At 46.6% G+C, this 25,949-nt stretch overlaps 1 protein-coding gene across 1 annotated transcript in view; it reads left to right on the top strand.

The window, feature by feature from the left end:
* Window positions 1-25,949, top strand: part of PLXNB3 (plexin B3) — a 55,479-nt gene that overhangs the window by 13,824 nt on the left and 15,706 nt on the right. Inside the window, exons 5-22 of the mRNA XM_053371969.1 lie at window positions 7,122-7,247; window positions 8,030-8,130; window positions 8,228-8,360; window positions 9,076-9,232; window positions 11,223-11,331; window positions 11,869-11,980; window positions 12,349-12,477; window positions 13,294-13,504; window positions 14,137-14,309; window positions 15,290-15,441; window positions 16,791-16,896; window positions 18,366-18,496; window positions 18,597-18,773; window positions 19,910-20,108; window positions 20,204-20,443; window positions 23,127-23,288; window positions 25,252-25,400; window positions 25,515-25,615. Of these exons, the coding sequence (XP_053227944.1) occupies window positions 7,122-7,247; window positions 8,030-8,130; window positions 8,228-8,360; window positions 9,076-9,232; window positions 11,223-11,331; window positions 11,869-11,980; window positions 12,349-12,477; window positions 13,294-13,504; window positions 14,137-14,309; window positions 15,290-15,441; window positions 16,791-16,896; window positions 18,366-18,496; window positions 18,597-18,773; window positions 19,910-20,108; window positions 20,204-20,443; window positions 23,127-23,288; window positions 25,252-25,400; window positions 25,515-25,615 (2,668 nt within the window). The remainder of the gene's footprint in view (window positions 1-7,121; window positions 7,248-8,029; window positions 8,131-8,227; window positions 8,361-9,075; window positions 9,233-11,222; window positions 11,332-11,868; window positions 11,981-12,348; window positions 12,478-13,293; window positions 13,505-14,136; window positions 14,310-15,289; window positions 15,442-16,790; window positions 16,897-18,365; window positions 18,497-18,596; window positions 18,774-19,909; window positions 20,109-20,203; window positions 20,444-23,126; window positions 23,289-25,251; window positions 25,401-25,514; window positions 25,616-25,949) is intronic.

Genomic DNA, 25,949 nt, shown 5'->3' with positions numbered 1-25,949 from the left:
CTGGTGAAGGTCTCCAAAGCCAGCCTGGCGCCGAGTAGGATTTCCAGAATCCTGTCAGTCATGCTTTGCCCTCCCTGCCCTGCCCTGTGGAGCGGTTTCAGACTGTTCTTTTTTTGTACTAAGGTTGGGTCCTGTGAAAACTCATGGCTGGGAGAAGAGAATTGGCCTGTGTGCTAAGCAGCAAAGGAGCAGTCCTTCTTGTCGTACCAAGGGTCCGGGGTGGGTGGGTGCGCCTCAAGAACAGGGCACAGATCGTGCATGTTCGCCATATCCATTTCCCCAGTAAAGAGTCAGCCATTGGCTACTCTCCACCACCCTGTCCTAGCTGGTCTGGGGCGTAGCACCCACACAACTTTCGCTATTGCTGGGCATATTCTCCAGGAACATGAGGGTTCTACACATGAGCAGCCTGCTGCCAGTTTGGGGTGAGGATGATGCCAAGGGGTAGTGGGTGCCCAATATTTCCTGCTGTCCCATTTGTTCCTTCAGCTTTCATTCATGCTATTTCATGGTCCCATGTAGTATGGATGAAGTTCTCGCTCCTCTGTCACCCCTTTGTTCTCCCATATAAGTTTTTCTGGAGTAGTTTAGGGTTGCAGTGTGTGGGAGGGAAAGGGATATGTGCAAGGGTGGTCTCTGTCTTTGAGTAGAGACCCTCTCCTACTCTCTGCTACCTGCTATGTAGGCTCCCAGGACATCTGCCCCAGGCACTCGCTTGACTACCAAGCACGGATACAGGGCAGGTTCCCTTCTTTCCAGAAGAGATCCCCAAGGCTCTTGGCTGCTGGGCCCTCTTCTCTTTATTCCTTTCTCTTTCGGCTGTTAGCTCAGAAGATGAAAAGCAGAGGTGACTATCTCTGCCTTTTGTTGGGTTTCAGCCTCTCTGATTGTCTTGTTGCTATTTGTGATTGTGTTTTATAATTTTGTTAAAATTAATTGCTTGAAGCTCAGGGGTTGTGCTGTAGTTTTTTCCTTTTTTATTTACTCTGGGTAGTGCTTCTGTGCTTTAACTTGGGAGTAGGGAACCTGGGGCCCTCCAGATATTGCTGCGTTACAACTCCCATCATCCTGGACCATTGGAAGGCTGTCCAGCAACAATGGGCGGGTGGGGGGGCACAGGTTCTCCTCCCCACTCTTTTCACTTTTTTCTTCTTTTGTTGGAGCCACTGCAAATACTTTGATGAGAAACTTTCTCATCAGCATCCCTCTCAGAAGCTTGAGCTGCAGGAGAAGGTAGTGGCAAGGGATTGTTGCTACGGTTGATCCATGGTTCTCAGGCGCTAAAGCAGAGCTTTCCAAACTTTTCATGTCAGTGACACACTTTTTAGACATGCGTCATTTCACGACACAGTAATACAGTTTTACTAGAAAACCAGAGGTTAAACTAACCCCTTTCCAGCCCTGGGTGGAGTGTGGGAACGTTTGTGTGACACCCTTACACACTGCAGCCGCCACACTAATGTGTCGCAACACACAGTTTGGAAAGCTCTGCACTAAAGGCTCTTCCAGACGTCCTTTTTGTAGTGCATTCATGTTAGTTTGTGCTTGTGCTGCTATTGGGGCAATTATACATGATCCTGCTGTCAATATTGTTTACGCTGGTAAAAGTTTCAGTTTCCTGCTGAAATCCTTTAAGTCATACCACAAATGTTTCAGAGGGTTTCTCCCAATGTAATTGTGCTGCAGTGTAAGACTGCCTTTCTAGATGGCAATAATGTGATAAAACTGAGGAGGCTTGACTGAAAAACTAATAAAGCAGGATGGTATGTGGATGGTCCAGTACAGGTATCTTTATCTTATGCGAGGGTCAGGTTCTGGGGTCCATGTGTAAATGTAAAATTTCAGGAAGCCAAGGAGCCATTGTCCCCCTGCAGGGTGGAGGGCTGCTTCCTGGGCTCTGGGAAGGGCAGTTACCAGCGCCCTCCCGTGACCTTCTTGGAAGTCTTGGTTATCAGGCTTTGGGTAGGAGCCTTGAGGGGAATCTAGGCTGCTGCCAGGGCCCTCACACTGCCTTCCCAAAGTCTGGTAAGCAAGGAAAACCTGCTGGGTGCCTGGGTTGGGGAAAAATAAATACATGGAGGGTGGGGAATGGTGGGCTTACTCTGCTCTCCATTTATTTACTTACTTTTCCTCTACCTGCGCGAAGCTGAAATCATGTAAGTGAAAGCAGAGTGCAGTGCTTGTTACCTGCACACGATCCGTCACTAATGCACTGTTCTGAATGTTGTGGAATAGACCCACCAAATATCTCAAGGGACCCTAAGAATGTGTCCAGTGTCTTTTTCTGTTGTGAACAACCCTGGGGTCTTTGAATGAAGGGCGGTGTACAAATTTACTAAATCTTCTTCTTCTTCTTCTTCTTCTTCTTCATTTCCCCTTCCTTCAAGGATCTCCTGTTTTTTCGTTGCAATGAACCAATGGGGTACAGTTAGCTGAGAGACCATAGTAACAGACCCAAGGTTACCCAGTGAACGTCATAGCTGACAGGGAATTTGAACCCAGGTCTCCCCATCACTCACTACACCGCACTGGCTGTCCAGGGTAGCATGATGTCAGCCAAGACCCTCCCAGACAAGATCTCTCCCACTTGAGGGCAGAAAGAGGTTTCTGGCAGGCAGAGCGTTTGGATGTCTACCCAAGTTTCTCCAAAGTCTGGACTCATGCTTCTTAATAGTGCTACCCTTTGTTTTCTCTCCCTCTGCCCACAACAACCACATTTGTCTATTCTCTTACACTTTCTTGGCTTGATGACTAATCCTCATCTCTCTGTTTTGCCCTTTTTCTGGTTTCATCCTCTCTCTCCCCCCTTCCTTCCCCTTATTCTCAGTTCTGGCACCCATTCTTCTCCCCACCCCTCACTCCTTCTCATTATCTGTTTTGCCCTTGTTTCTCCTTTTTTACATCCCCCTCTTCACCGGCTTCTGTTTCCTCAATGGATCAGTTTGAATGTGGCATTCAGTTTTTTCTTTTTAAAAAAAGCTTGGCTCTTTCTTATCTACTTTTCCTCTCCTTATTTGCCCCTTAATTGTCTTTGCTCTACGGATCTGGGCTACTTGTTTTTACTTCATGCTGGTGTCCTTTTCTCCCTCTTTCCAGCCCCCTTTTTCTGGAACTCCCTGTGCCCCCCTCCTTGCAAGTGTCTGAAAACTGATCTCCTCTGCTGAGCCTTTAATCCAGCCTTGCAAATAAGCCCATAAAAATTACTAGCCTGCCGAGCGACTGGCAGATGAGGGATGGAGAACTCTGTTCTCTCCAGCAGCTTGCTGCATTTCTAGGCGTGGTGTGCTGGGAAGGGCAGCCCCCTTTACTTCTGTGCTGTGTGCAGAGGAGAGAAGGAGCGCTCCATCCCCTCCTCTGCCAGCCTGATCACTCAGCTGCATAGCATTCCATGTGCTCATCTGCATGCAGTTCCTTGTCACCAGTGCTACCAGCTATTGCTTAAATGCAACCCATCTTTAACCTCTGATCTCTGCCTCTTCTCAGTCTTCTTTGGTGTTCTTTTCTTTATAGTTCTGTTTTTGTGTTTGGTTTGAGATTGTAAGCCCAGGGGCCTGGCTTTGTTCTCTTAACCTTCATTATTCTACAGTGCCTTCTGTCTATAATTATCACCATAAACATTATTGTTTTATGCCAACAGGCCAATGCAATTGTTTAAAATCTATCTTGAGTAGCCAGTCAACGATTGTATTGTATTTTGTATGTTGCTGATGTTTTGTGAGAGAGTAGTATAGAAATCCTTTTATTTAAATAAATACATTATTCTCCATAAATGAAAGTAGGGCAGGTTTTGCAAAGTAAAGAAATAATAATACAGTAAAGATATATTTCAGTACCTGACTAATGTTTCTTAGTGCCAATCTTGGAGGTTATTTTATCTTTTTAGTACAAGAATATGCATACTTCTGCTGTAGCCTGAATCAGGCTTGTGTGGAATCTAACCCAAGTCGCCCTTCATTTTGCTAAATTACTCTAAAGTGTCTTGAAATTATTTTATTGCATTTTTATTCCACCTGCCCTCCAAGGAGCTATCCCATAACGACCCTATGAAGTCAGTTAGGTGGAGAAAGGTTGACCTGAAGGGACACCATGATCTTCATTGGGAACTGGAGCCCAGAGTCTAACTTTGTAGCCACCGCACTGCTTAGTTAGCTAACACATAAAGATTAATGTCCCACATGGTATTTAGTTTAAAAACTATAATTTTGCTGGGATCTCTCAGTATGTTCGTCTTTAAAATATCAATACTGGATATGACTTGACTTGGGGTGCCTACATTTGTGGCTCCGTAGGCATTCCTGAGCTCTTGCCTGCGTAGTTTTCTACACAATGGCCATCTTGCGTAACCATGGCCCACATCTCTGCTAATCTGTTTGCCTTCTGCAAAAAACACCCTCTTCGGGTAAGATTACTATCACTTGGAAGCTGAGTGGGAGGAGAAGGTAGTAGTTGACATTCACCATTTTACACCCCAGAAGGACACTTCCTTCAAAGAACTGCATTAACAGGGAGTATCAGTGCTTTCAGAAACTATTGCATCCTCTGTGAAATAAGCCATTACTCCGCAATTGTATCTCTTGCTACACACCTTTTTAGCATTCTTTTGCAACCAAAGGGAAACACCTACCATGCTTAACAACCTGGAAATCTATGGTCAGGAATGTGTGTGGGCACCCAGAGCTGAGTAATAGCCAACATTTGCCTACCACTGCAGCTTCAGCCTGTATTTATGGCCACCATAGACTTGTCCCCTGTATCTTGCAGTGTCCGTAGATCAGAATCTTGGAAGATTAGCCCTATAACTTGGCAGCAGGTAAATCTAAATTTGTCAGACTAACTTCAGAATTGAGGAACCTGTGTTCCTTCAGATTGTTGCTGTACTAATGCAAGTTCCATAATCCCTGATCAAGAGTCACATTGGCTGAGTGATGGGGTTGGACAACAACATCTGGAGGGCCACACAGGTTCCTACGCCATAGCAAGGCTGCAGCCAGATGAAAACAGAGAATGTGTGAAGGGCTGTAGCTCCATAGTAGAGCTGAACCCAGGGATTTATGCATAGAAATCACTTGTATGCTTAAGTTCCTGGGTTCAGTCCTTGCTGTCACCAGTTAAAAGGATCCCGGACTGAACGACTTAGAAAGCCACTTCCAGTGGAAATGAGTTTCCACTCAAAAGATGGATCATAATTTCTGATTTTGTAGAAATTTGCAAAGAACTAGTGTCTGGATATGCTTTTTCCTCCTCCCTCCTCCTCCCCATTTCTTTTGTGTCGTGTCTCTTAGATTGTGAGTCAGAGGGTAGGGTCTCTTTTGTTAGCAGTCTTATGTAAACAACTCTGGGAGCCTTTTCAGCTGAAGAGTGAGAAGTGCTTTAAATAAATAAATGACATTTCCATGGTGTTCCTATCTAGTATTTGTTTAGTGGTCAATCCTATGCATGTTTACCCAGAAGTAAGTCAACTGTGTTCAATGGGCATTATTCCTAGGTAAGTGTATTTAAGATTACAGCTTTTAAATGTTCTTTTGTTGGTTATTAGATGTTATCCAGCAAGTGCTCCCTCTTTTTCTGTTAAGAGTACTGGATTCTAGGTATCACTTTTACCTTTCTCTTTAAAAGCCTGCAGGCAGAGACAACATGTTTTCTTTCTTTCTTTCTTTCTTTCTTTCTTTCTTTCTTTCTTTCTTCCTTTCTTTCTGGGTGGCGGTGGAGCTTTTTGTCTTTTTCATGCTACCAGAAGGGCTGGTCTTCCCACTAAGCTGGGGTGAGGCAGCTGCCTCAGGCATTAGATGTTGGGGTGCCATTAAAGGGAAACAAACTTTTATTTAGTTTATAGGTGTTGTTACCATGGGACAGGGCAAGGGAGTCAGCTGGATTTTCTATTTTGTTCATATCTGCCTACCAGTTCCTTTCTAAAGTGCCCTTCTACCATTTCCCTACGGCATCTAAGTTATGTACACACACACAAACACAGAAGCAGGTACTGGCTGCAAAACAAGCCTTGAAGACAAAGTCAATGAATGCAAAAGAGCTACCTGTGCATAAATAGATTTGCATAAGTAACTTTTTGGATAGGCATTGGGACATTTTTGCCTTAAATGGCTTTTATTTTAAAGGTTTATTGTCCCATTTCCTCAGAGCATCTCAGTCCCAGAGAAAAGGATAAAATCTCTTCTTCTAGTTAACCATACTTATCAAAATGCCCTTAACTTGACATATGGAATCGGGACCAATAGAGTGGTACCTCTGGTTAAGAACTTAATTTGTTCTGGAGGTCCGTTCTTAACCTGAAACTGTTCTTAACCTGAGGTACCACTTTAGCTAATGGGGCCTCCCGCTGCTGCCGCGCTGCTGCGTGATTTCTGTTCTCATCCTGAAGCAAATTTCTTAACCTGAGGTAATATTTCTGGGCTAGCCGAGTGTGTAACCTGAAGCATCTGTAACCCGAGGTACCACTGTAGAAGAAAAAAAGCAAAGCCACACAGAACCCAAGGCAGAGCTATGTAGGATAAGCAACATGGTGCTGACCTTCCCCTCTTCTCCAGCCATAAAAGGCCCAGAGCCTCTACCTGGGGCTTCTGTTTTCAGTGGTAACCCCATGTTGCTTATAACATGCTGCTTTGGGGAACCCCTGGCCCTCCAGATGTTGCTGGACTCCCAATTCCCTAATTGCCTAATAGTTGGGGTGGTGGGAGTTGCAGTCCAGCGATACCTGGAGGACACCCCAAAGTGTGAACAGGGTTGAACCAAAACAGGATCCTTTTTTACTGACACTGGTCAGCGGTGGAATTTGAGGAGGAAGAATATGTTAAGTACAGTGGTACCTCGGGTTAAGCACTTAATTCGTTCGGGAGGTCCACGCCACTGGAGCACAATTTCTGTTCTCATCCTGAAGCAAAGTTCTTAACGTGAAGCACTATTTCTGGGTTAGCGGAGTCTGTAACCTGAAGTGTATGTAACCTGAAGCGTATGTAACCAGAGGTACCACTGTACAAGGACCTACATAGGGTGTTAACCTATGTAGACTATTTCCAGAAGTGTTTAGCCTCAGAGGCCTCCTCGCTGTCATGTGCTTCCTAAACAACTTTTTAATAGGCACTGATAGCCCTTACTCATTTGTCTAGGTTTACCTGAATGGCACCGTGGCAGAAGTCTACAGCACCGTTTCCACTGGCCAGCGTTCCCCAGTCAATCCAGACCTGCTACTGGATGGCAGTGGGGCCCACCTGTATGTGATGACGGCCTCCCAGGTGTGTGAGTAGTCATGGAGCACAATCCCCTTCTTCCTTTACTTCTACAGCACTGCTGTTTGTCATCCTCAGTTTGGATGCAGGAAAGTTCTGCGTTGTATCTGCTTTTGTTGAATTTTCATAGGACACCCCCCCCAAGTTATTTTCATGTTGAAAACTTGCAGCATTGCTGTGCTGCCTTGTGCAAAAAAACTTCGTTATGCGCTCAGAGGTAATCTAAGCCCTGTTACTAGATTATGAGATGGTACAGAGTTTATAACAATCAATCTCCTTTATTGGCATAGAAAAAGTGCATGGATCAGAGCACAACACAGTTAACGAAACATAGTAGGAGATACTTTAGGATAAAACTGTCCAGACATTGTGAGGTATGTAAATGGCTTTTAGGACCTATGATGACATACTCTGGTTTCTCTTCAGATCGTATGGTACAAGGTTGAGTGCTACTCTGAAAGAAATTTTAACTTACAAGATATTTCTTTTCCTGCATCATATTTAGCTTAGTTCATTGGTGTTGTCTGGAGTAGTAGGATAAGACAGTAAGGGTGACCTGTAGTGCCAAACTTCCTCCCTCCTCAAACTCCACTCCTGTTTTAACCATCCTTTTCCTTATTGATACCTTTTCTCTAACACCCCCTTGCCCTTGGCCTAAAACTATTCCCTTCTGAATATATCTGAAATTAGTAGAGGCCGATGCAAAAACGGATGCAAAGTAGCCTAGATTCTACTGATGGTGGTGGTTTTTGAGTATATAGTGTATGACTTGCCTTTTTCCAACCCAGGTCTCCAAGGTCCCAGTCTCTGAATGCCCTCACTTCCAGGACTGTGCCTCCTGCCTGCGCGCCCAAGACCCCTTCTGTGGTTGGTGTATTCTGCAGAGTAGGTGGGTCATAGATGAGAACTAGCAGAGTGTGCTTTATTTCAAATTAAAAGACACGCCTTCTTTTTCTCTGTCTCTAATATAATTGGCTGATTGGCAGGTGTACCCGGAAGTTGGAGTGTGAGCGCCATGAGATGGCCAATCACTGGCTTTGGAGCTATGGAGCTGAGAGCCAATGTTTGAGAGTGGAACAGATGTCACCAGCCAATCAGAGCCGAGAAGAACAAACAGAGGTGAATGTGGAGGGTCAGAGGTTGAAACCTGGGTTGATTGTGATTTGGATCAGGTGGTTATTCACATGTTACCCTCTTAATAAGCATGTGTATGGAATGAAGCATCTCAGCGTCACCTAGGTTTTCCTCTAACACACATTGCTCATAGCAAGTATATTGACACTGATGCCTGGAAATTCCTTTCCTTGTGTTCATCAAGTTCTGGCAAAGTTTGATCCCTAGCTGCTACCACACTCGCCCCGTGCCTGAGAGGGATCACCAAACATTGGCTCACCAAACATTAATTTTCTTAAGATCAGTGATCTGCTTTTATTTTCAAAGTTGCTCATACAGTCCTCCTAAAAATAACTTAAGGAAAATATAATATTAAAACATAAAAAATTACAGTCATACCTCAGGTTAAATATGCTTCAGGTTGAGCGTTTTCAAGTTACGCTCCGCGGCAACCTGGAAGTAACGAAGCATGTTACTTCCAGGTTTCACTGCTCATGCATGCGCAGACGCTCAAAATGACGTCACGCGCATGCACGGAAGCGGCAAAACGCGACCCACGCGCGCGCAGATGCACAGTCACGTGTTATGTTCTACTCAGGATGCGAATGGGGCTCCGGAATGGATCCCGTTCGCATCCAGAGGTACCACTGTAAACCACAAAAAGTGGCCCAGCCAATTAAGCTACATTCTTATAAAACGATGTGTCTCCTGCTCTGCCCAGGTCTCCATGTTGGTCCCACGTCTCCCAGCACTGGCAGAGGGAGAGCAATACCACTGTGCCTTCGGGAGCCAAGACAGCCAAGCACACCTGCAAGACTCCTGGGTTCGCTGCCTCTCACCTGTTCCCCAGCAGGTGCCACCCACCCAAGAGGGCAAAGGTGAGCCAGGAAAGTATGCCTGACTTCTAACCTTGCAATACAGTGGTACTTCTGGTTACGTACTTAATTTGTTCCGGAGGCCCGTTCTTAACCTGAGGTACCACTTTAGCTAATGGGGCCTCCCGCTGCTGCACCGCCAGCGTGCGATTTCTGTTCTCATCCTGAGGTAAAGTTCTTAACCCAAGGTACTACCTGGTTAGCGGAGTCTGTAACCCGAAGTGTTTGTAACCCGAGATACCACTGTATTGTACCCTTTACAGCTATTGTTTCCCCCAGAAGAGGGATGGTTTTCAGTGGGAGAGCATCTTTGGATGAAGGGCGGTATATAAATTTAATGAATAATAATAATATCGCGATACAGATAAGGAGCATGCCCTTGGTCAGTGTGGCTATTCTTCCTTTGAAAATAAAATTGACCCAATATGTAGCTTGTCCCTGATTTCTCCAGAATAGCTATCACTAGGGGTGTCAACATTTCAAGCAGTCTCTGCTTCTGTGCCTGTAAAACAGCAGCTTGATCTTCAGCAACTAGCAGGTGCAGCTTTTTGAAGTATGTAAATAAACTTGCTGAATGTCTGCTGATCAAGTTCCTCTTAAAAACACAGCAGTAGCCCCCACTTGAAAAGTTGGCAATCTGTTTATTGTTTACTGCTTCCACTTTGGCTTAGTGCTGACAATCATTAAAGAAGAGTAGAATTATGAAGTTACATACATTTGTAAAACTGAAAAAGAAATTGCTTGATATCCCTCCTTTTAAAAAACAAAAAGGATCTTCATATGCAAAAAAAGGGTGTGTGCGCTAAAATATCTTTAAGTAATTAATCTATGTGGACTTACCTTGAGCATGTGCTCTAGGTGTCATAGTAGGATTACTGTGGGGAATTATATCCTGGTGCTATTCTGTTTTCCAGCAGGCAGTGGGGGAGCTGCGCTTTTGCAAAAGCATCAAGCCCAACTGTTGATTCTTCTGGCAAGGCCTTAATAAACCTCTGGGAGTTCATGCCCAGAGGCATGTGGAGGCTTTGCTATGAGTGCCATGCTTCAAAGCCAGTCCTGTTGCTTTTGCCAGGGGGTTCTAGGGAGGAAGTGCATCTCCCCTTGTGTGAATGTATTTACAGTGCCCCACATTCTAGGCCAGGTATCCCCAAACTCTGCCCTCCAGCAGTTTTGGGACTATAGTTCCCATCATCCCTGACCACTGGTCCTGTTAGCTAGGGATGATGGGAGTTGTAGTCCCAAAACAGCTGGAGGGCCGAGTTTGGGGATGCCTGTTCTAGGCCATCCATGGACTCCCATGGAGGCTTATAAACCAATCCAATAGGTATTAACTACCCCCCCTAAAGTTTTAGATGCTTAAAACAATCCCAAAAAACTTTTGGCAAACGTGGGGCTAGTTCTTATGCCTAGACCAAGGCCTAGTTCTCACATGAGGTGGTCACCTTGTGCCTGGATCTACCACTTCAGGCTACAGGTTGGAGCAAAAGAAGCTCCATGTAGAAAACTCAGGGACAAGTGTGCTAGTCCCTGACATTCTATTTTTTTCTGCGGAGGGTTTTTTTCTACGGAATCTCAACTTGAGGACTGAAGTGGTGCAGCCCAGACACAGGTTTGCCACCTTGATAAGAACTCTGACTTGGTCATCTATTATATTTTCATCACTGTAGTAGAAGGCAGTCACAGCCACACGTCCTTTGAGTCTTTTTTAGCTTTGGGCATCGTGGCCTCCCTTCAGTTGCCTTTGCCTATTCTCAAAAGTATAAAGCCATCTGAGAAAATGCTTATCCCAGCAACCGTGAAATGCTTCTGGCCTAGACCAAGAGATAATCTCTGAAGGGTCTTCACCAGAAACGCCTAAATCATGGGAAAAGTCAAGAGGCCATTGGTGCGCATGCATGCTGATGCTGTTCAGAGGGTGTGTGGAGGTAGCCATTCATCTTGCATTATGTGTAAGTGCGAGGAAAGTTTCTTACTGTGCTTTTCCCCTCCTCAGATCATGTGACTGTGGCATTAGCCTTGATGTTCCAGGATGTAGTGGTGGCGTCCGTGGGATTTTCCTTCTATGACTGTAATGCTGTGAGCCAACTTGCTGATGCCACCCCGTGAGCGAATGTTGAGTGGGGATGAGGGCATTGGGGGGGGGGGCTGCAGGTTGGATATTGAGAAGCATCTGTAAGATTTTTTTTGTGAGGGTGGGAGGTTGGAGGGGGTATAGTAGAACTTGCCCTAGCTAGCAAGAAGCTTTTGTGTTGAAAACAAAACTGTGTTCACTCTTTGTACTAAAAGGTTGAAATTCTGCACTAAGGAAAACTGAATTCTGGAGCTTTCCTATGAATTATGCAAATTAAGCACATGCATATAATTGCTTGTTTTACATAAATTATTCTGTTTCTGAGCAAGGGCAAAGCAGAGATCTAATGCCCCATTCTCTGTTGAAAACAGTCTCACTGAATGTCCCCCCCTAGCTTTGAAGATCTCACCTGACACTTCGAAGAACATTCTTGCTGCCTTAAGCTAGAATCTTGCTTGTTTGTTAAAAAAAAATTTTATGCTTCACCTCCCTTTCTGAACTTGCTGTCCACATACAGTCCTGATTAAAGGTCCTTTTCCTTTGAACCCCCCACTCCCTTCTCCCATAGGTGTGGGACATGTGTGGACAGCCCCTGGATGTGTCATTGGTGCCCATCTAGTCACCGCTGTGTCCCTGGAGGGCCCTGCCCAGATGGAGAGGGGCTTGTGTACAATCAGAAGGTAAGTAACTGTATAGCACAGGGGTCAGCAACCTTTTTCAGCCATGGGCCGGTCCACTGTTCCTCAGACCATGTGGTGGGCTGGACTATATTTTTTTGGGGGGGGGGAATGAACGAATTCCTATGCCCCACAAATAACCCAGAGATGCATTTTAAATAAAAGGACACATCCTGCTCATGAAAAAACACGCTGATTCCTGGGCCGTCCGTGGGCCGGATTGAGAAGGTGATTGGGCCGCATCTGGCCCACGGGCGTTAGGTTGCCTACCCCGGTATAGCAGGTCCCTCCTTACTTTCCAGAATAAATTATGTTGGTGGGGGGAAGAATGGGAGAAATGTTTCTGCATCTAAGCCCTCCATGTCTCCTAGTTATCTTCTGAAGAGCCCCGTGGTGCAGCTGCCTGCCCCAGTGTGGGGGGCGTTGGTGGGACCCACCTGATTCCTGTTGGTGTAAAAATGCCACTGAACCTGGTAGCCTGGAATCTGCACTTGTTGATGGTAAGTGACAAGATTAAAAGTCCTAGAAGCTACTGGTGTGTCTCTGTGTGAAAGGAAATAGGGCTTGACAAGGCCTCTTGGGACGCAAGGGGCTCTTCATTTCTAAGCTAAAACGCACTTGAGTCTGCCACGTCTAAGTACCCAAGGAACGTGTCATTTTTGTATGCATGTTCATAACTTTTAGGGGAATCCATACCCCAGGGATGAGGAACTGGTGGCCTTCTAGATGTTGTTCCACTACAATTCCCATCAGCTGCAGCCATCACAGACAATAGTCAGGCATGATGGGAGCTGCAGTCCAGCCACATCTGGAGGCTCACTTGTCCCCCCAGCTCCTCTGCAGAACGTTATTCCCAAGATTGTGCGGGGAACTGTGGAAGTTTGAACATGTTTCAGATCAGTCTTGCAAATGAGCTAGAAATTTTAAGACGTGTGCTTGAGTGGTATTTTAATATTTTAAGCCTGGCCTCTCACAGGGTTGTCGTGGGGATTAAATGAGGAGGGGGAGAACCCCGTATGCCACCTTAAGCTCCTTAGAGGGAAAATGTGGGATAAAAATGCAAGAAATAAAAAAATAAAAGTTGCTGCAGCATCACACATACCAGTTATTTGTATGCAAGTCGTGCCTTTGCTGTCCTCTGAGGGGCTTCAGCTTGCGATGACAGATGTAGCTGGCATTGCCCCTCTGTGTTAGGACTGGCAAACGAAAGGGCAGGGAGAGCAGGACTGAGAGTGAGCAGACTTTGTGGCAGGACTGGGGAAGGAGGGGGCAGGTGTGGCGTGCAGGGCCCTGTCTCACCCTGTCCTCATCCTCAGGCCCCAGTAACACTCTCCTGTGTACTGGAAGTGGAGGGAACCCCGGTTGTGGTTCCAGCATCCTTGGAAGAAGGGGACAGGGGAACATCCCGTCGTGTGCAGTGCCTGCCCCAGGCATATAACTACACACAGCCTGCCCCTGAGCTACATGTCCCTCTCTACATCATGATAGGGGAAGACCGGCGCCTTGACAGCCATGGAGACCTGCAAGGTAAGGGATGATGACCTGTGGAGGTTGGATTTTGTATGTATATATATATATAATGTTGTGGTTATGCCTTTGTGTGGGCCACAATTCAACAGGGAGTGCAGAATGTGGTACTGGGTGCAGGATTCAGTTTCATGAAATCCCCTGTTTTTTAAATTTCAAAAGGAAGAATGCAGGTTTCTAACCCTCATAGCTGCAGAAAGATGCTTAAACAATTATGCACAGAGCCTTGAAACTTGACCTGGGTGTGATAAGCTTTTCAGTGGTTGGAGATGCACCTTCAGTGCCCTGTGCAACGCTGTGCCCTTCCCCACCATAACAAAACAAGAAGAAATCAGGCAAAATAGTAAACCCTGTGTAAATGATTACGCAGAACAAGCAAATAAATTGCATAGTTGATGCAGGCTGCGCAATTCAGGTTTTCTTGGTGCAATTTCTTTTTAGAAAATCAGCACAGGGTATACTAAACCCTGGATATGTCCCACCACTACCCTTGAGTTGCTCAAGGCCCTGCAGTCTTGCACTTTCCTGCCTTCCTTGGGTTAGGAATGAACTCTTGCTGGTCTGGAAAAGGCAATATTAACAGTATGACTTGAATCTGATATTCATGCTTACCTTCTTGCCTCCTTCTCCAGTGACTTTGTACAACTGTTCTGCTGGCCGTTCTGACTGCAGCCGCTGCAAGGCTGCTCCCCAGCATTTCCGCTGCATTTGGTGCCAGCTAGGAGAGGTGGCCAGCTGCATCTATGAGGACCTGTGCCCATCCAAAACTGACGTAGCTGCCTGTCCATCACCCGTCATCCACTCGGTGAGAATCAGCAAAGTTAGGTCTGCTACTCTGGTTAACTGCTGGTCCATTTCTTGGGAAGTTTTTGTATAGAACTTGAGCTAGGAAGCTGACTAGGACCCACTTCTGCTAACAAAAAACTGAGACCATTTTGTAAATGAGGTTTTTGTTTTTCCACAATCAAGCAGTATATAAAATTTATGAAATAAATAGTACCAGTGCTTGTCCTGTTCAGATTGCTGATGGTGCACACCACTGAATGCTTCTCCATAGAAAAAGTTTTTCTAAATGTAGAAAACTGACATGTCAGGGAGACGGGTTCTGGTATAGCTTTTATCCTGATTATCTAGTTTTCTGTGAGCAAGAGTGTGTGTGCTGTGAGTATTCAGATATGTGACCCTTGACCTGCAGTCTGAAGTTGTCCACTTAATACCAGCACAATGGAAACTAGGCCTCAGCCTATATTTTGTGTGTGTGCATCTGCTTCCTTCCAGTCTGTCATATATCTGGTAGACTAGGTTATTGCCTGAGAGAACTCTTGCAATAAACCAATTAGTCTCTAGTCTGCTGCCAGTGCTTTTTGTATCTTTGAGTCCAATCTGGAGCAGGGAGGACTTGGTTCGGTGCTATAACGCCCAGTCTGGGTGCTACTACTAAATGAGGTGTAATGGGTGACCACTGGAAAAAGGGGCCTTCTCAGAATGCCCTCCCCACACAGGTTTGCCAGGCCTTGTGGTCTACTTGGTGCAGATTTTCCCATAGCCTCCACCCCAGGCTTTTCAGTTGTAAGTTGCTGAATCCACTGAATTTTAGGTCAGTTGTATACTTATAATGACGCTGTGTTTTTCTTTATGTTGTTTTTTTAGATGTTTTTATGCTGAATTGTAAAAAAACTGGAATCTGTTGGTTGCTTTTTATCCTCATGATTTTTATTATTGATAAGCTGCCCAGAGAACCGGGCAATACATAAATGCTGCTAATAAAATATTCCTGTTTTCTAGATTCACCCCATCACTGCACCCTTGGAGGGGGGCCTGGCTCTCACAGTGACGGGATCCAACCTTGGCCGTCGCTTTGAGGATGTGGCCAAAACTGTGACTGTGGCTGGATTGCCATGCATCCCTGATCGAGCTCAGTATCTGGTTTCCACTAGGTAAGGAGGCCTGGGAGAAAGGCATGGCTCTCCAGTGTAAAACATTGAAAACCAGCTTTTTATGAAGAGCTACAGAGAGCAACCAATTCCAACCAAGAAAGTGGCAGCTGAGGAACCTATTTTGTTTCACTGGTTTGCATATCAGTTTTATTTGCTATGATGCATGGCAAGCTATATCAGTTGCATGTGTTATTGAATGTTTACTGTGTAGCATTCTACTGATTTTCATTACATGTGAGAAGTCTGAGCCAGTAGCCTGCTTCATCTCTTTAAAATATTTCTTAGCCTCCTTTCCTTATTCAGGATAGTGTACAAAAGTGAATCAAGTCAACTTACACATCATAATTCACCACGAGGTCTAGCATCTTGTTTCTTCCCGCAGCGGCCAGGAGGGCATGGAGGGAGTAGCCCTTTCCCTAGCAACTGACACATGGTGGTTTGATACTTTTGGATTGGGAGCTTCCAAACAGAGGCCTTTATTCATCTATCCTCCTATGGTTTTTTTCCCTAACCCTCTTGTAATGCCTATCAAGGTAGTGCCATTCAATGCATCTTGTGGCAGCAAATTCCATAAATTAATTTACATGTTGTTGCCTGTCCTGAACTTGTTGCCTGTCACTTTCATTGGAAGGCACTGAATTCTAGTGTTACAAGGGAGGTGGAGAAAATTTATCCACTCACTTTCCTTACCTAATCCATATCTTTTTAAGCCTTCATATTGTCTGTCTTAATCATTTCTCCTCCCTAAACCAAAAAGCCCCTGCGCTTTATAGCAGTTTCTCTAGCTTATCCGAATGCTTAGTTTTTTTTAATAGCGTTCCTTCTTGCCAGCCTCAAGAGAGAGGCTAGTCATGACTCCCACATTTCAGATGGAGGGCTGAGGACAAAAAAGAAAGCTTGGATCTGTGACTGAGCTAAATTTGAACTCTGGCCTCTCATGTTCAAGTAAACACTAGGCACAGGAACTGAAACACATAAAGGGTGGTATTCAACTACGTTTTACTCAGGGTAGACTTGTTCAGTCAGTTTCAACTACCCGGTTCTGTTGCCAGAAGCCAGTACAAGGACTCTAGCTAGTGCAATGGGGCTTCTCCCACACCTCTCCAAATTTGCTCTGCAGGATCGGGAGAACCCCCCAGAACAGCACATAGGGGAGAAAAGGGGAGATCATTCCATCAGGCAAGCAGAAATGGTTGAGTTTATGGGATGATCTCCTTAGTGCCGTGTTTTGCTTCTTCTTCCTCTTCTGGCCCACCGGCTCTTATCACTTTTGTCCTTGCTCTTCAAAATGTCTGCCATGGACTTTGGCAGGCTCCTTCATGACAGGGCCTTTCTGCTGTTCTCTACAGGATTGTGTGTCATGTTTCTCCTGGAAAGCGAGGCTTATCTGGCCCTGTCCAGGTCACTGTAGGAGACCGTCCGCCAGGGGTTTCTGAGACTTACTTCGCTTATCAGGTCAGTATCTTACAGAGGACTGGCGGATGCCCAAGGGGTGGGTCTAAGGAAATACTCCAGCTTGGAACTGGTGGACCAGGCCAGAGATAAGCGTATTTGCTCCCAGTGGTTCCCTAACACTGTAAACTTCCTCCATGTCACTACTACTTGGGAGGGAAATGGGAGGGAGAAGTCAGATGTTGGGAACACACACAAGCATGTCCCATTTAAGCCATGGTTTAGCAAGAGGTACATGTACAAGATGTACGCGGGTGGCGCTGTGGGTTAAACCACAGAGCCTAAGACTTGCCGATCAGAAGGTCAGCGGTTCGAATCCCCGTGACGGGGTGAGCACCCGTTGCTCGGTCCCAGCTCCTGCCAACCTAGCAATTTGAAAGCACGTCAAAGTGCAAGTAGATAAATAGGTACCGCTCCGGCGGGAAGGTAAACGGCGTTTCCATGCGCTGCTCTGGTTCTCCAGAAGCGGCTTAGTCATGCTGGCGACATGACCCAGAAGCTGTATGCCAGCTCCCTCGGCCAGTAAAGCAAGATGAGCGCCGCAACCCCAGAGTCGTCCACGACTGGACCTAATGGTCAGGGGTCCCTTTACCTTTACATGAGCAGGAAGGAGCCCCTGTGAGCCTCGAGCTCAGGTGCTTCTCTCCCACTTCCCTTTCTCCCCTTGCAGCTGGAAGGCGGATTATGGCAGCTTCCCACCCCTCTCCCATTTTCACTGAATCTCGACTTGTCATGTTGCCCAAACCCAGGGCTCTGGTTCATAGGAACCGGCTCCTAGGGGCCCTAGGTCCCTTCGCCACCCTCCAAGTAAATATTTGAGGGAGCCAGGCCCCTGCAAAGTGGATGGGCATTGCCACGCAAATGGTGTGCATGCACCATGTCTTGTGATTATCATGCGAGGTGGGGCTTAACCCCCCCCCCAATATTTTATTCAAGTTGGCACCCCTGCCAGACTTTGGTTAGTTATAACAAGCCAGCTTCAGAAATCACAATTGGGAGTTCACTTGTTTTGAAACTGACCAGATCTGGTCATAAGCCATGACCCCTTGTTCAGGCAACAAGACAAGGCCTTGGAAGAGCAAAACTGAAAGCTGCTGAAGTCTTCCTCCAGGTCACGTGGGGGGGGGGAAGGTGAAGGGGAGGCTTGTGGCAGAAACTTCCTGCCTGTACAGTCATACCTCAAGATAAATACGCTTCAGGTTGAGTACTTTCGGGTTGCACTCCGCTTCCGGGTTTCGCCGCTCGTGCGTGTGCAGACACTCAAAATGACATCACGCGCATGCACGGAAGCGGCGAAACGTGACCCACGCACGCGCAGATGCACTGTCGCATCTTACGTTCTGTTCAGGATGCGAACGGGGCTCCGGAACAGATCCCGTTCGCATCCCGAGGTACCACTGTACACATAAAGTTAAGTGTGATATGGGAACCTAACCCCTGTCCACCGGCCTAATGGGTGCTTCTTTCCTCAGGACCCCACACTTCTTGATCTGCACCCCCAGCTTGGCCCCATGGCTGGGGGCACTCGAGTCACCATCACTGGGGAGGAACTTCTGACAGGCACTGAGATTGCTGCCTACGTAGGGGCGCTGCCCTGTATTCTGTAAGTGGTGTTGCCCCCTGACTTTGACCTTCCTCTTCCTCTTCTTTTCTCCACTAGTCTTGCCTCAAGCCTTCACTTAACGTCTTTGCTCTCCCAACAGCGAGGAGCCTGTGCAACCAGGAGCCATCGTTTGTCGTACCAGTGCTAGCCTCAAGCCACAAGAGGTGTCTGTCTGGGTCCAGTATGAAGGGGCTGAGCGCCAGCTGCGGGGCAAGACCTTCCATTACACACCCAACCCCCAACTCACTGCGGCTTCCCCACTCACCAGCTTCCATGGGTAAATGGACGGGAGTGGGAATGATCAAGGCTGTCACCCAGTTAAATAAAATGTTGATTCATCAGTCAATTAAATCTACAAGAGTTTGCAGCAGTTAAAAACTGTAGTTCTGCAAAAAGACCAAGCTTACTTTGTTTTTAAATAATGTACTGTATGCATATACCACAATGCGTATATCTGTGTTTTTCTTTAAGTCTTCCCCTTCTACAAGGAGAGACGGGTGACTGGCCTTGCCATCTTTGTTTTTATAACCAAATGTATTGAATTGGGATGGGGGGGGGGAGACATTACAGTCCCAGTGCAAATCAATATGCATGCATGCATGAATGTGCTGGCTATTTTTTATTTGTAATCAGCTCAGCAAGGGCTAAAATGTGAATGATGTTCCGTCTGGTTTGGTGCTAAATTCTGAAAGAGATGCAGGGGTTTCAGGCTGAATGTTTGCAGATGTAGCTATGGGTCCCTGGGCTTCCTTTAACTTGAAGGGAATCAGTAAAGGAATAACTCAAAGGTTAAGTTTTGAAGGGAGTGAAATTTGGATGTGAGTAGATGTCTTGGGAGGGACATACCATACCATCATTCTACCCGGACACTGGGTTCCAGCGTTGAGGGCCTTCTGGTGGTTCCCTCACTGGGGGAAGCCAAGTTACAGGGAACCAGGCAGAGGGCCTTCTGGGTGGTGGCGCCACCCAGATGTCAAAGAGATAAACAACTACCTGATGTTTAGAAGACACCTGAAGGCAGCCCTGTTTAGGGAAGTTTTTAATGTTTGATGTTTTAATGTATTTTTAATCTCTGTTGGAAGCCACCCAGAGTGGCTGGGGAAACCCAGTCAGATGGGCGGGGTACAAATAATAAATTATTATTATTATGCACAAGGAGCAGCAGGGGGAAGGACAGAGATGTTTAAGGGAGTTCGGGCACCTGAGGAGGAAATGGAGGCAAAGCAAAAGTAGGGTCACACGTGGACCCCTGCAGCTGTGAACTTCCCATGGGAATCTGTTTGGACCTCTGGTCTGAACCAGCAGGGCCACTCTTACGTTCCTGTGACTGTAGTGCCTGTGTCAAACTCAAGGGTGGCATGCCCTTCACTGCTTCAGCCACTTCTCACCTTCCTGGATGCTGTGTTTCTCCAGGGGCGGACGGATCATCTATGTGAAAGGGACTAATTTGGATGTGGTGCAGCAGCCACTCATCAAAGCCATCCTGGAGCCGGAGGAGATGGCAAGTGGAGGCAGCCGGGAGAAAAGAGCCTGCGACTCCTTGCAGGGCCCCCCCATCCCACTGACCCCAGCTCCACCCCACCCCTGTGCTGAGGTGGGAGACATGTTGGAGGTGAGTGCAGGGAGGAAAGGAATGCTTTGGCTTGGGAATTACAATTCAGGGGTCTCTCTCTCACTCCCTCCCTCTCCCTTCTTGCATCTCCACAGTGCTGGGAGCCTTGTTGCGCCAACTCGTCCACCCTTCTCCTCTGCCCATCACCTGCTGTGCCACCCAATGCCCGCTTCCGACATCTTCGTTTTGAGCTGGATGGACTCCATGTCCCCTTCAGCAATGCCAGTGGGGGCCAGAATTTCTCCTACAAGCCTAATCCCCACCTGCGCTGGCCTGGGCGGGATTCCACTGGACGTCCTTTCAGTCTTAAACCTGGCAATGTCTTGGACATAGAGGTGAGTGGCCATATTCAGGTGGGGGAAGGCCTTGGAAGTGGGGAGTGGAGTCCCTAGGATGCAATAATCACTCCTTTGCCTCCTAGCACAGTGAGTGGGACGTTTCTTAAAGGTAAAGGTAAAGGTACCCCTGCCTGTACGGGCCAGTCTTGACAGACTCTGGGGTTGTGCGCCCATCTCACTCAAGAGGCCAGGGGCCAGCGCTGTCCGGAGACACTTCCGGGTCACGTGGCCAGCGTGACAAAGCTGCATCTGGCGAGCCAGCGCAGCACACGGAACGCCGTTTACCTTCCCGCTGGTAAGCGGTCCCTATTTATCTACTTGCACCCGGAGGTGCTTTCGAACTGCTAGGTTGGCAGGCGCTGGGACCGAGCAGCGGGAGCGCACCCCGCCGCGGGGAAACGAACCGCCGACCTTTCGATCGGCAAGCCCTAGGCGCTGAGGCTTTTACCCACAGCGCCACCCGCGTCCCGGGACGTTTCTTACCCCTACCCTAAAACTCACTCAGCTATTGGTGCTGTTTTATGCTGCTGCCAAGGTCTGCAAATCCTCATCAATGCCCTGTATGTGGATTTATTGAACACACAATTGCAGTGAAGTGGTCTTGATTTGAAGCAGTCTTGCATTGACTGCATGCCAGAAGAGAGATCTGAACTGCACCTTGGAAAAGCTAAGCTACCGTCTGCAAATATCAAGGCCCACTCAAGGTATTTTGCTATCTGAGGCAGAGCAGGAAGTGGTGACCCTGCCCACATTGTACCCAAGGGCACTTGAGGCCGAAGATCACACAAGGACTTCTCCCCCTCATTGGCAGTAAAAATACAAAGCAGTGGTACCTCTGGTTACGAACGCTTCTGGTTATGAACACTTCAGGTTACGAGCTCCGCTAACCCGGAAGTAGCCGCTCCTGGTTGCGAACTTTGCCTCAGGATGTGAACGGAAATCGTGCACCGGAGGCCCCATTAGCGAAAGCGCGCCTCAGGATAAGAACAGTTTCAGCTTAAGAACGGACCTCCGGAACGAATTAAGTTCGTAACCAGAGGTACCACTGTATAGTAAGTTAGCAATCAATATGCTGCCCTACAATCCCCAACCTCCAGCTGACTAGAAAGTCAGGATGCCAGGAGGCAGTACATTAATAGGATTGTTCTGCTACTTCAGTGAAGGTGGGGGGTTATTGGGTTTTTTTGTTACTAGGTTATAGGGTTGCCATACGTCTGCAATTTCCCGGACATCGCCGAGATTTGCTTGTTGGAAACAGCGTTAGGATGTAAATTGCTGAAATGTCTGGGAAAATCCAGACACATGGTTTAAAAAGTTCAAAAACTTCACTTTTGTACCTGATTTTGCAAAAAAAGGCTCAACAACTTTGGGCAAAACTTAAAAAAAACCCAGCTTTCTGAAATATAGCAACTCTATATGTTATGTATATTTGTGTTTTTAAATTGTAAACCACCATGTAATCCTCAGATGAAGGGTATTTTAGAAATTTAATAAATAAAATAATAATAATTGCTACAGAAACTGTTCAAGAAATATATGTATGTGTGTATGTACAGTATATGTTTGTGTATGTACATGTTTATGTGTATACACACGTGCGCACACACACACTCACACACATATACATATATATGGATAGGTAAAGGGTAAAGGGCCCCTGACCATGAGGTCCAGTCGCGGACGACTCTGGGATTACGGTGCTCATTTTGCTTTACTGGCTGTGGGAGCCGGCATACAGCTTCTGGGTCATGTGGCCAGCATGACAAAGCTGCTTCTGGTGAACCAGAGCAGTGCACGGAAACTCCGTTTACCTTCCCACCAGAGCGGTACCTATTTATCTACTTGCACTTTGACGTGCTTTCAAACTGCTAGGTTGGCAGGAGCAGGGACCGAGCAATGGGAGCTCACCCCGTCGTGGGGATTCGAACCGCTGACCTTCCGATCGTCAAGCCCTAGGCTCAGTGGTTTAGACCACAGCGCCACCCGCGTCCCTATATATGGATAATATCCATTTTTAATATTAATTAATGCTAGTAGACTGCAGGTTGTGAATGCATGAATTGCACTAACGTTTTCTAAACTTTTGATACCTGGGGCAAAATTATTTTCTGAATTAGTATACTTTTCTGAATTAGTATAAATATAGTATAAATAAGTATTACTTACACTAATTCAGAAAATAACTGTGCCCTAGGTATCAAAAGTTTAGAAAACGTTACTGCAATTCATGCATTCACAACTTTCAGCCTACCTATTGAGCACAGCCCAACCGCCCTATCTTGGTGGCCAGCTGTCCGCTCAGCCCCCCTCCTTTTGATGGTGTTTGTGTGGAGGGGGTGGCCAGTCTTACGCAGGCAGCAAAATGGGTAGATTTATGGCGTCACTGGATGGCTGCATTTGGCTTGATGGGTCACAAACTGTGAATGCCTAGAGTCACTTCTTTAGCTATTAGCATGTGATTTCCTTGTTTTCTCCTGCTCTTGGTGAGCTCTTGGGCAGTTGGCTGCATCTGTCTTTATGCCTAATGGTGAGGTCAGAAGGTACTGGGCTTGTATTACAGTGTCCAACTTGGAAGCAAAGGGGATATGGGGTTCTGCTGGCCCGCAGCGCTGCTTCAACTTGTGTGTACATACAGGGAAATTCACCTTTTGCCTCTTTCTCTCTTTCTGCTGCCCTGCAGGGAGAAGGCTTGACCCTTGGCATCAGCAAGAACGAAGTGAGGGTCATCATTGGCAACAGCATCTGCACCGTCAAGACCCTAACACTGACCCATTTGTACTGTGAACCCCCACTGCAGCCCCCACAGCCACTTAATGCTTCCTCTGTGCTCCCAGAGTTCATTGTGAGTAGGTTGCAGGGAAGGGAGAGATAGGCTGCATGTAGGAGTTAACCTCTTTGGGATTCCCCTTGTAATGGGGAAAGTTCTTCCTCTCTTGAAACTTTGGAAAGACCTCCTGTGTGGCCTAGATTTTATCAGGCAACCCTCCCTCTCTTACTGAGAATGTAACTTGTTTAAAGTGCATATATAAGCTCACACCCTCGTAGTTTGCATAATGACAAATTAGTAGCTACCAGAGTCAAATTTCCCACTCCACCCAGAGAGTGTGTACAGGAATCAAAGGTCTGCACAGTAATGCTATATTGGTTTTATGCCTGTGTTAACTGCCGTTGCTGTGGCTTTTTCCTGGTAGGTTGTTGTTGGAGATCCCTACCCCATAACAAAGAATTCCCTGAGGAGAGGGAGTGGCTTAAACTGGTTTATGTAGTGTAAATATGTACTTAGTGATCAAGACCAAATTTAGAATCCTTTATGTGGCCTTACTGTGTGTGCAAAGGTATTAAGGAGATAATGAATGGAGTTGTGAGGTCCTGCTTGTGTGTCCTTCCTTTTCCTGCTCCAACCAAACGTCACTTGGTTGATGACTGGGATCAGGATTGCTAACCCCTGACCCAGAGGTGGTGGCTGCTTTCGCACACTTGCAGGCCACACCCTGTGTGGGATCAGTGCTCAGAAATGCATTTTTTACCTGTTTCTGTCCATTTTTTATGTGCATGTAACATACCTTCAGTCCCCCCCCCCCTTTGGCTGGTTTAAATTATTTGAAAACTTCAAGGAACAAAACAGGTTTTGTTGCTATAAAAAAGGTCATAGAATCCTTTTATTTTTGGCTCTCCTATGTCTTCAAAAATGTTAACATGCTGATGTAAAGCAGATACAAAAAACAGCTAGGAATTGTTTTAGTGTAACATCATATTTTTTTTTTGTAGCTCTTTACCTTTCCTTGTTCAGATTACAAAATAGAGTATATATTTCAATTTTATTTTAGATGTAAGGCTTTTGGCTGACATATGGGATTTTAAATGTCCATTTTCCTAACATCCCAGTGTCACAGAAGGTTGGTTTGCACACCAAACTGTGCCTTGTTTAATGTCCTACAGTTGGTTTCATATCATATTTTGTAAATAGTTTTGGTGTTGCCCAAAATAATTTTTTAAGTGGCTGCCATTTTGTGATTCCACCCCCTCCCCAACTTAGGCATCTAAAAAACTTTGTGTTAGTTATTAGGCTTGCCTTCAAAATGTCATCAAAACAGGTTAAGCAGTGTGGCAGCAACAGCAAGAGTTGGTGTCTACACTCTTTGTGGCTACCCTGGACAGAGAGTAAAATGCATTGGTCAGATACAGACAGATTTTGATTCAGCCGGTCAAAACACACTGAAGCAAACACATTCCCCTTAAGTAGGCTAAAAGCTTGTGGAAACTTGCTGGCTATCATGCCCCAATCTTATGCTTCACTGTGCCTCTGGATTAAATGGTAGGTCAGAACTTTTCAGTAGATTGTGGGAGACTTGTCAGGAAACAAAGAAGAGAGAACTACCAGTCCAACCTGAGGTTTCCTCACAGTAGTAGGAGCAACTGTTTTAGAGTGAGGTTTTGTCTTTGAAAAGTATGAAATCTCCTGCTGTATACAAATAGATCTGCAGGCTTAGAATGGCCCTTCTTTATATATTGTTGGACTCCCAACTCCCATCAGCCCAGTCAGCATGCCCAGTGGTCACGGATGATTGGGGGGGCAGTATTAAGCACATCTGGCAGGAGGGTGAACAGGGCAAAGGGGATGGGAGCTTCAAATTCTATAATAATTTCAGGTGATCATTTGACCTGGACTTCAGTTCACAAAGACTTATGCCCCAGTATATTTGTAAGTTTTTAAGGCGCCACAAGACTTTGCTGTTTTGCTACTACGGACAAATCCAGCCACCTCTCTGGAGTCATCTTTCTGTGTTGTCGTTGTCACTTTACAGGTGCAGATGGGAAACTTGCGCCTGGATCTTGGCCGAGTTCGCTATGACACTGAGCCACCCTCCCGTTTCCCGCCAGAAGCCCAAATTGGGCTGGGGGTGGGGGCAGCCGTGCTGGCTTTTGTAGTGCTGCTGCTCATCCTCATGTACAGGTATCAACATTTCGATGTTTCAGGGGGGTGGGTTTGCAAGGGGGGGTGAAAAGTTGACCCCCCCAAATCCTTGCTTCTGTAAAAACTGTGTTGCTCCTCTCCTCATCCTGGCAGGCGAAAGAGCAAGCAAGCCCTGCGAGACTACAAGAAAGTGCTGGTGCAGCTTGAGAACATGGAGAGCAGCGTTGGGGACCAGTGCCGCAAGGAATTCACTGGTATGGGATGGGGGGGGGGGAGCAAGTATGGAGGAGGGAGGAGGTGAGTTTGAGCCACAGGCAGGAGAGCAGTGGCATGAAATAGACGAAGGAACAGCTTGAGGAGGGTGGGGGAAGTGAAACTATGCTTTTCTGAATAATACCTGAATGACACGGAGGGCTAGGAATAAGGTTGTGTTATCACTCCCTCCACCCCCTTGTAATAACCCTACTCTCGTAATCAGTCTGGGGCACAGAAATTAAGCAGGTGACATGGAGGGAGGTGGTGAGACAAATTTCACTTGCCTAATTTCTGAGTGCTGGGCTGTTCAAAGCCAGGAGTGGGGAGCCAGTA

Source organism: Podarcis raffonei, chromosome 17 (genome assembly GCF_027172205.1).
Source record: "Podarcis raffonei isolate rPodRaf1 chromosome 17, rPodRaf1.pri, whole genome shotgun sequence".
Lineage (NCBI taxonomy): Eukaryota > Metazoa > Chordata > Lepidosauria > Squamata > Lacertidae > Podarcis > Podarcis raffonei.
The sequence above is the reverse complement of the archived record's forward strand: the minus strand, read 5'-3'. Positions and strand labels throughout refer to the sequence as shown.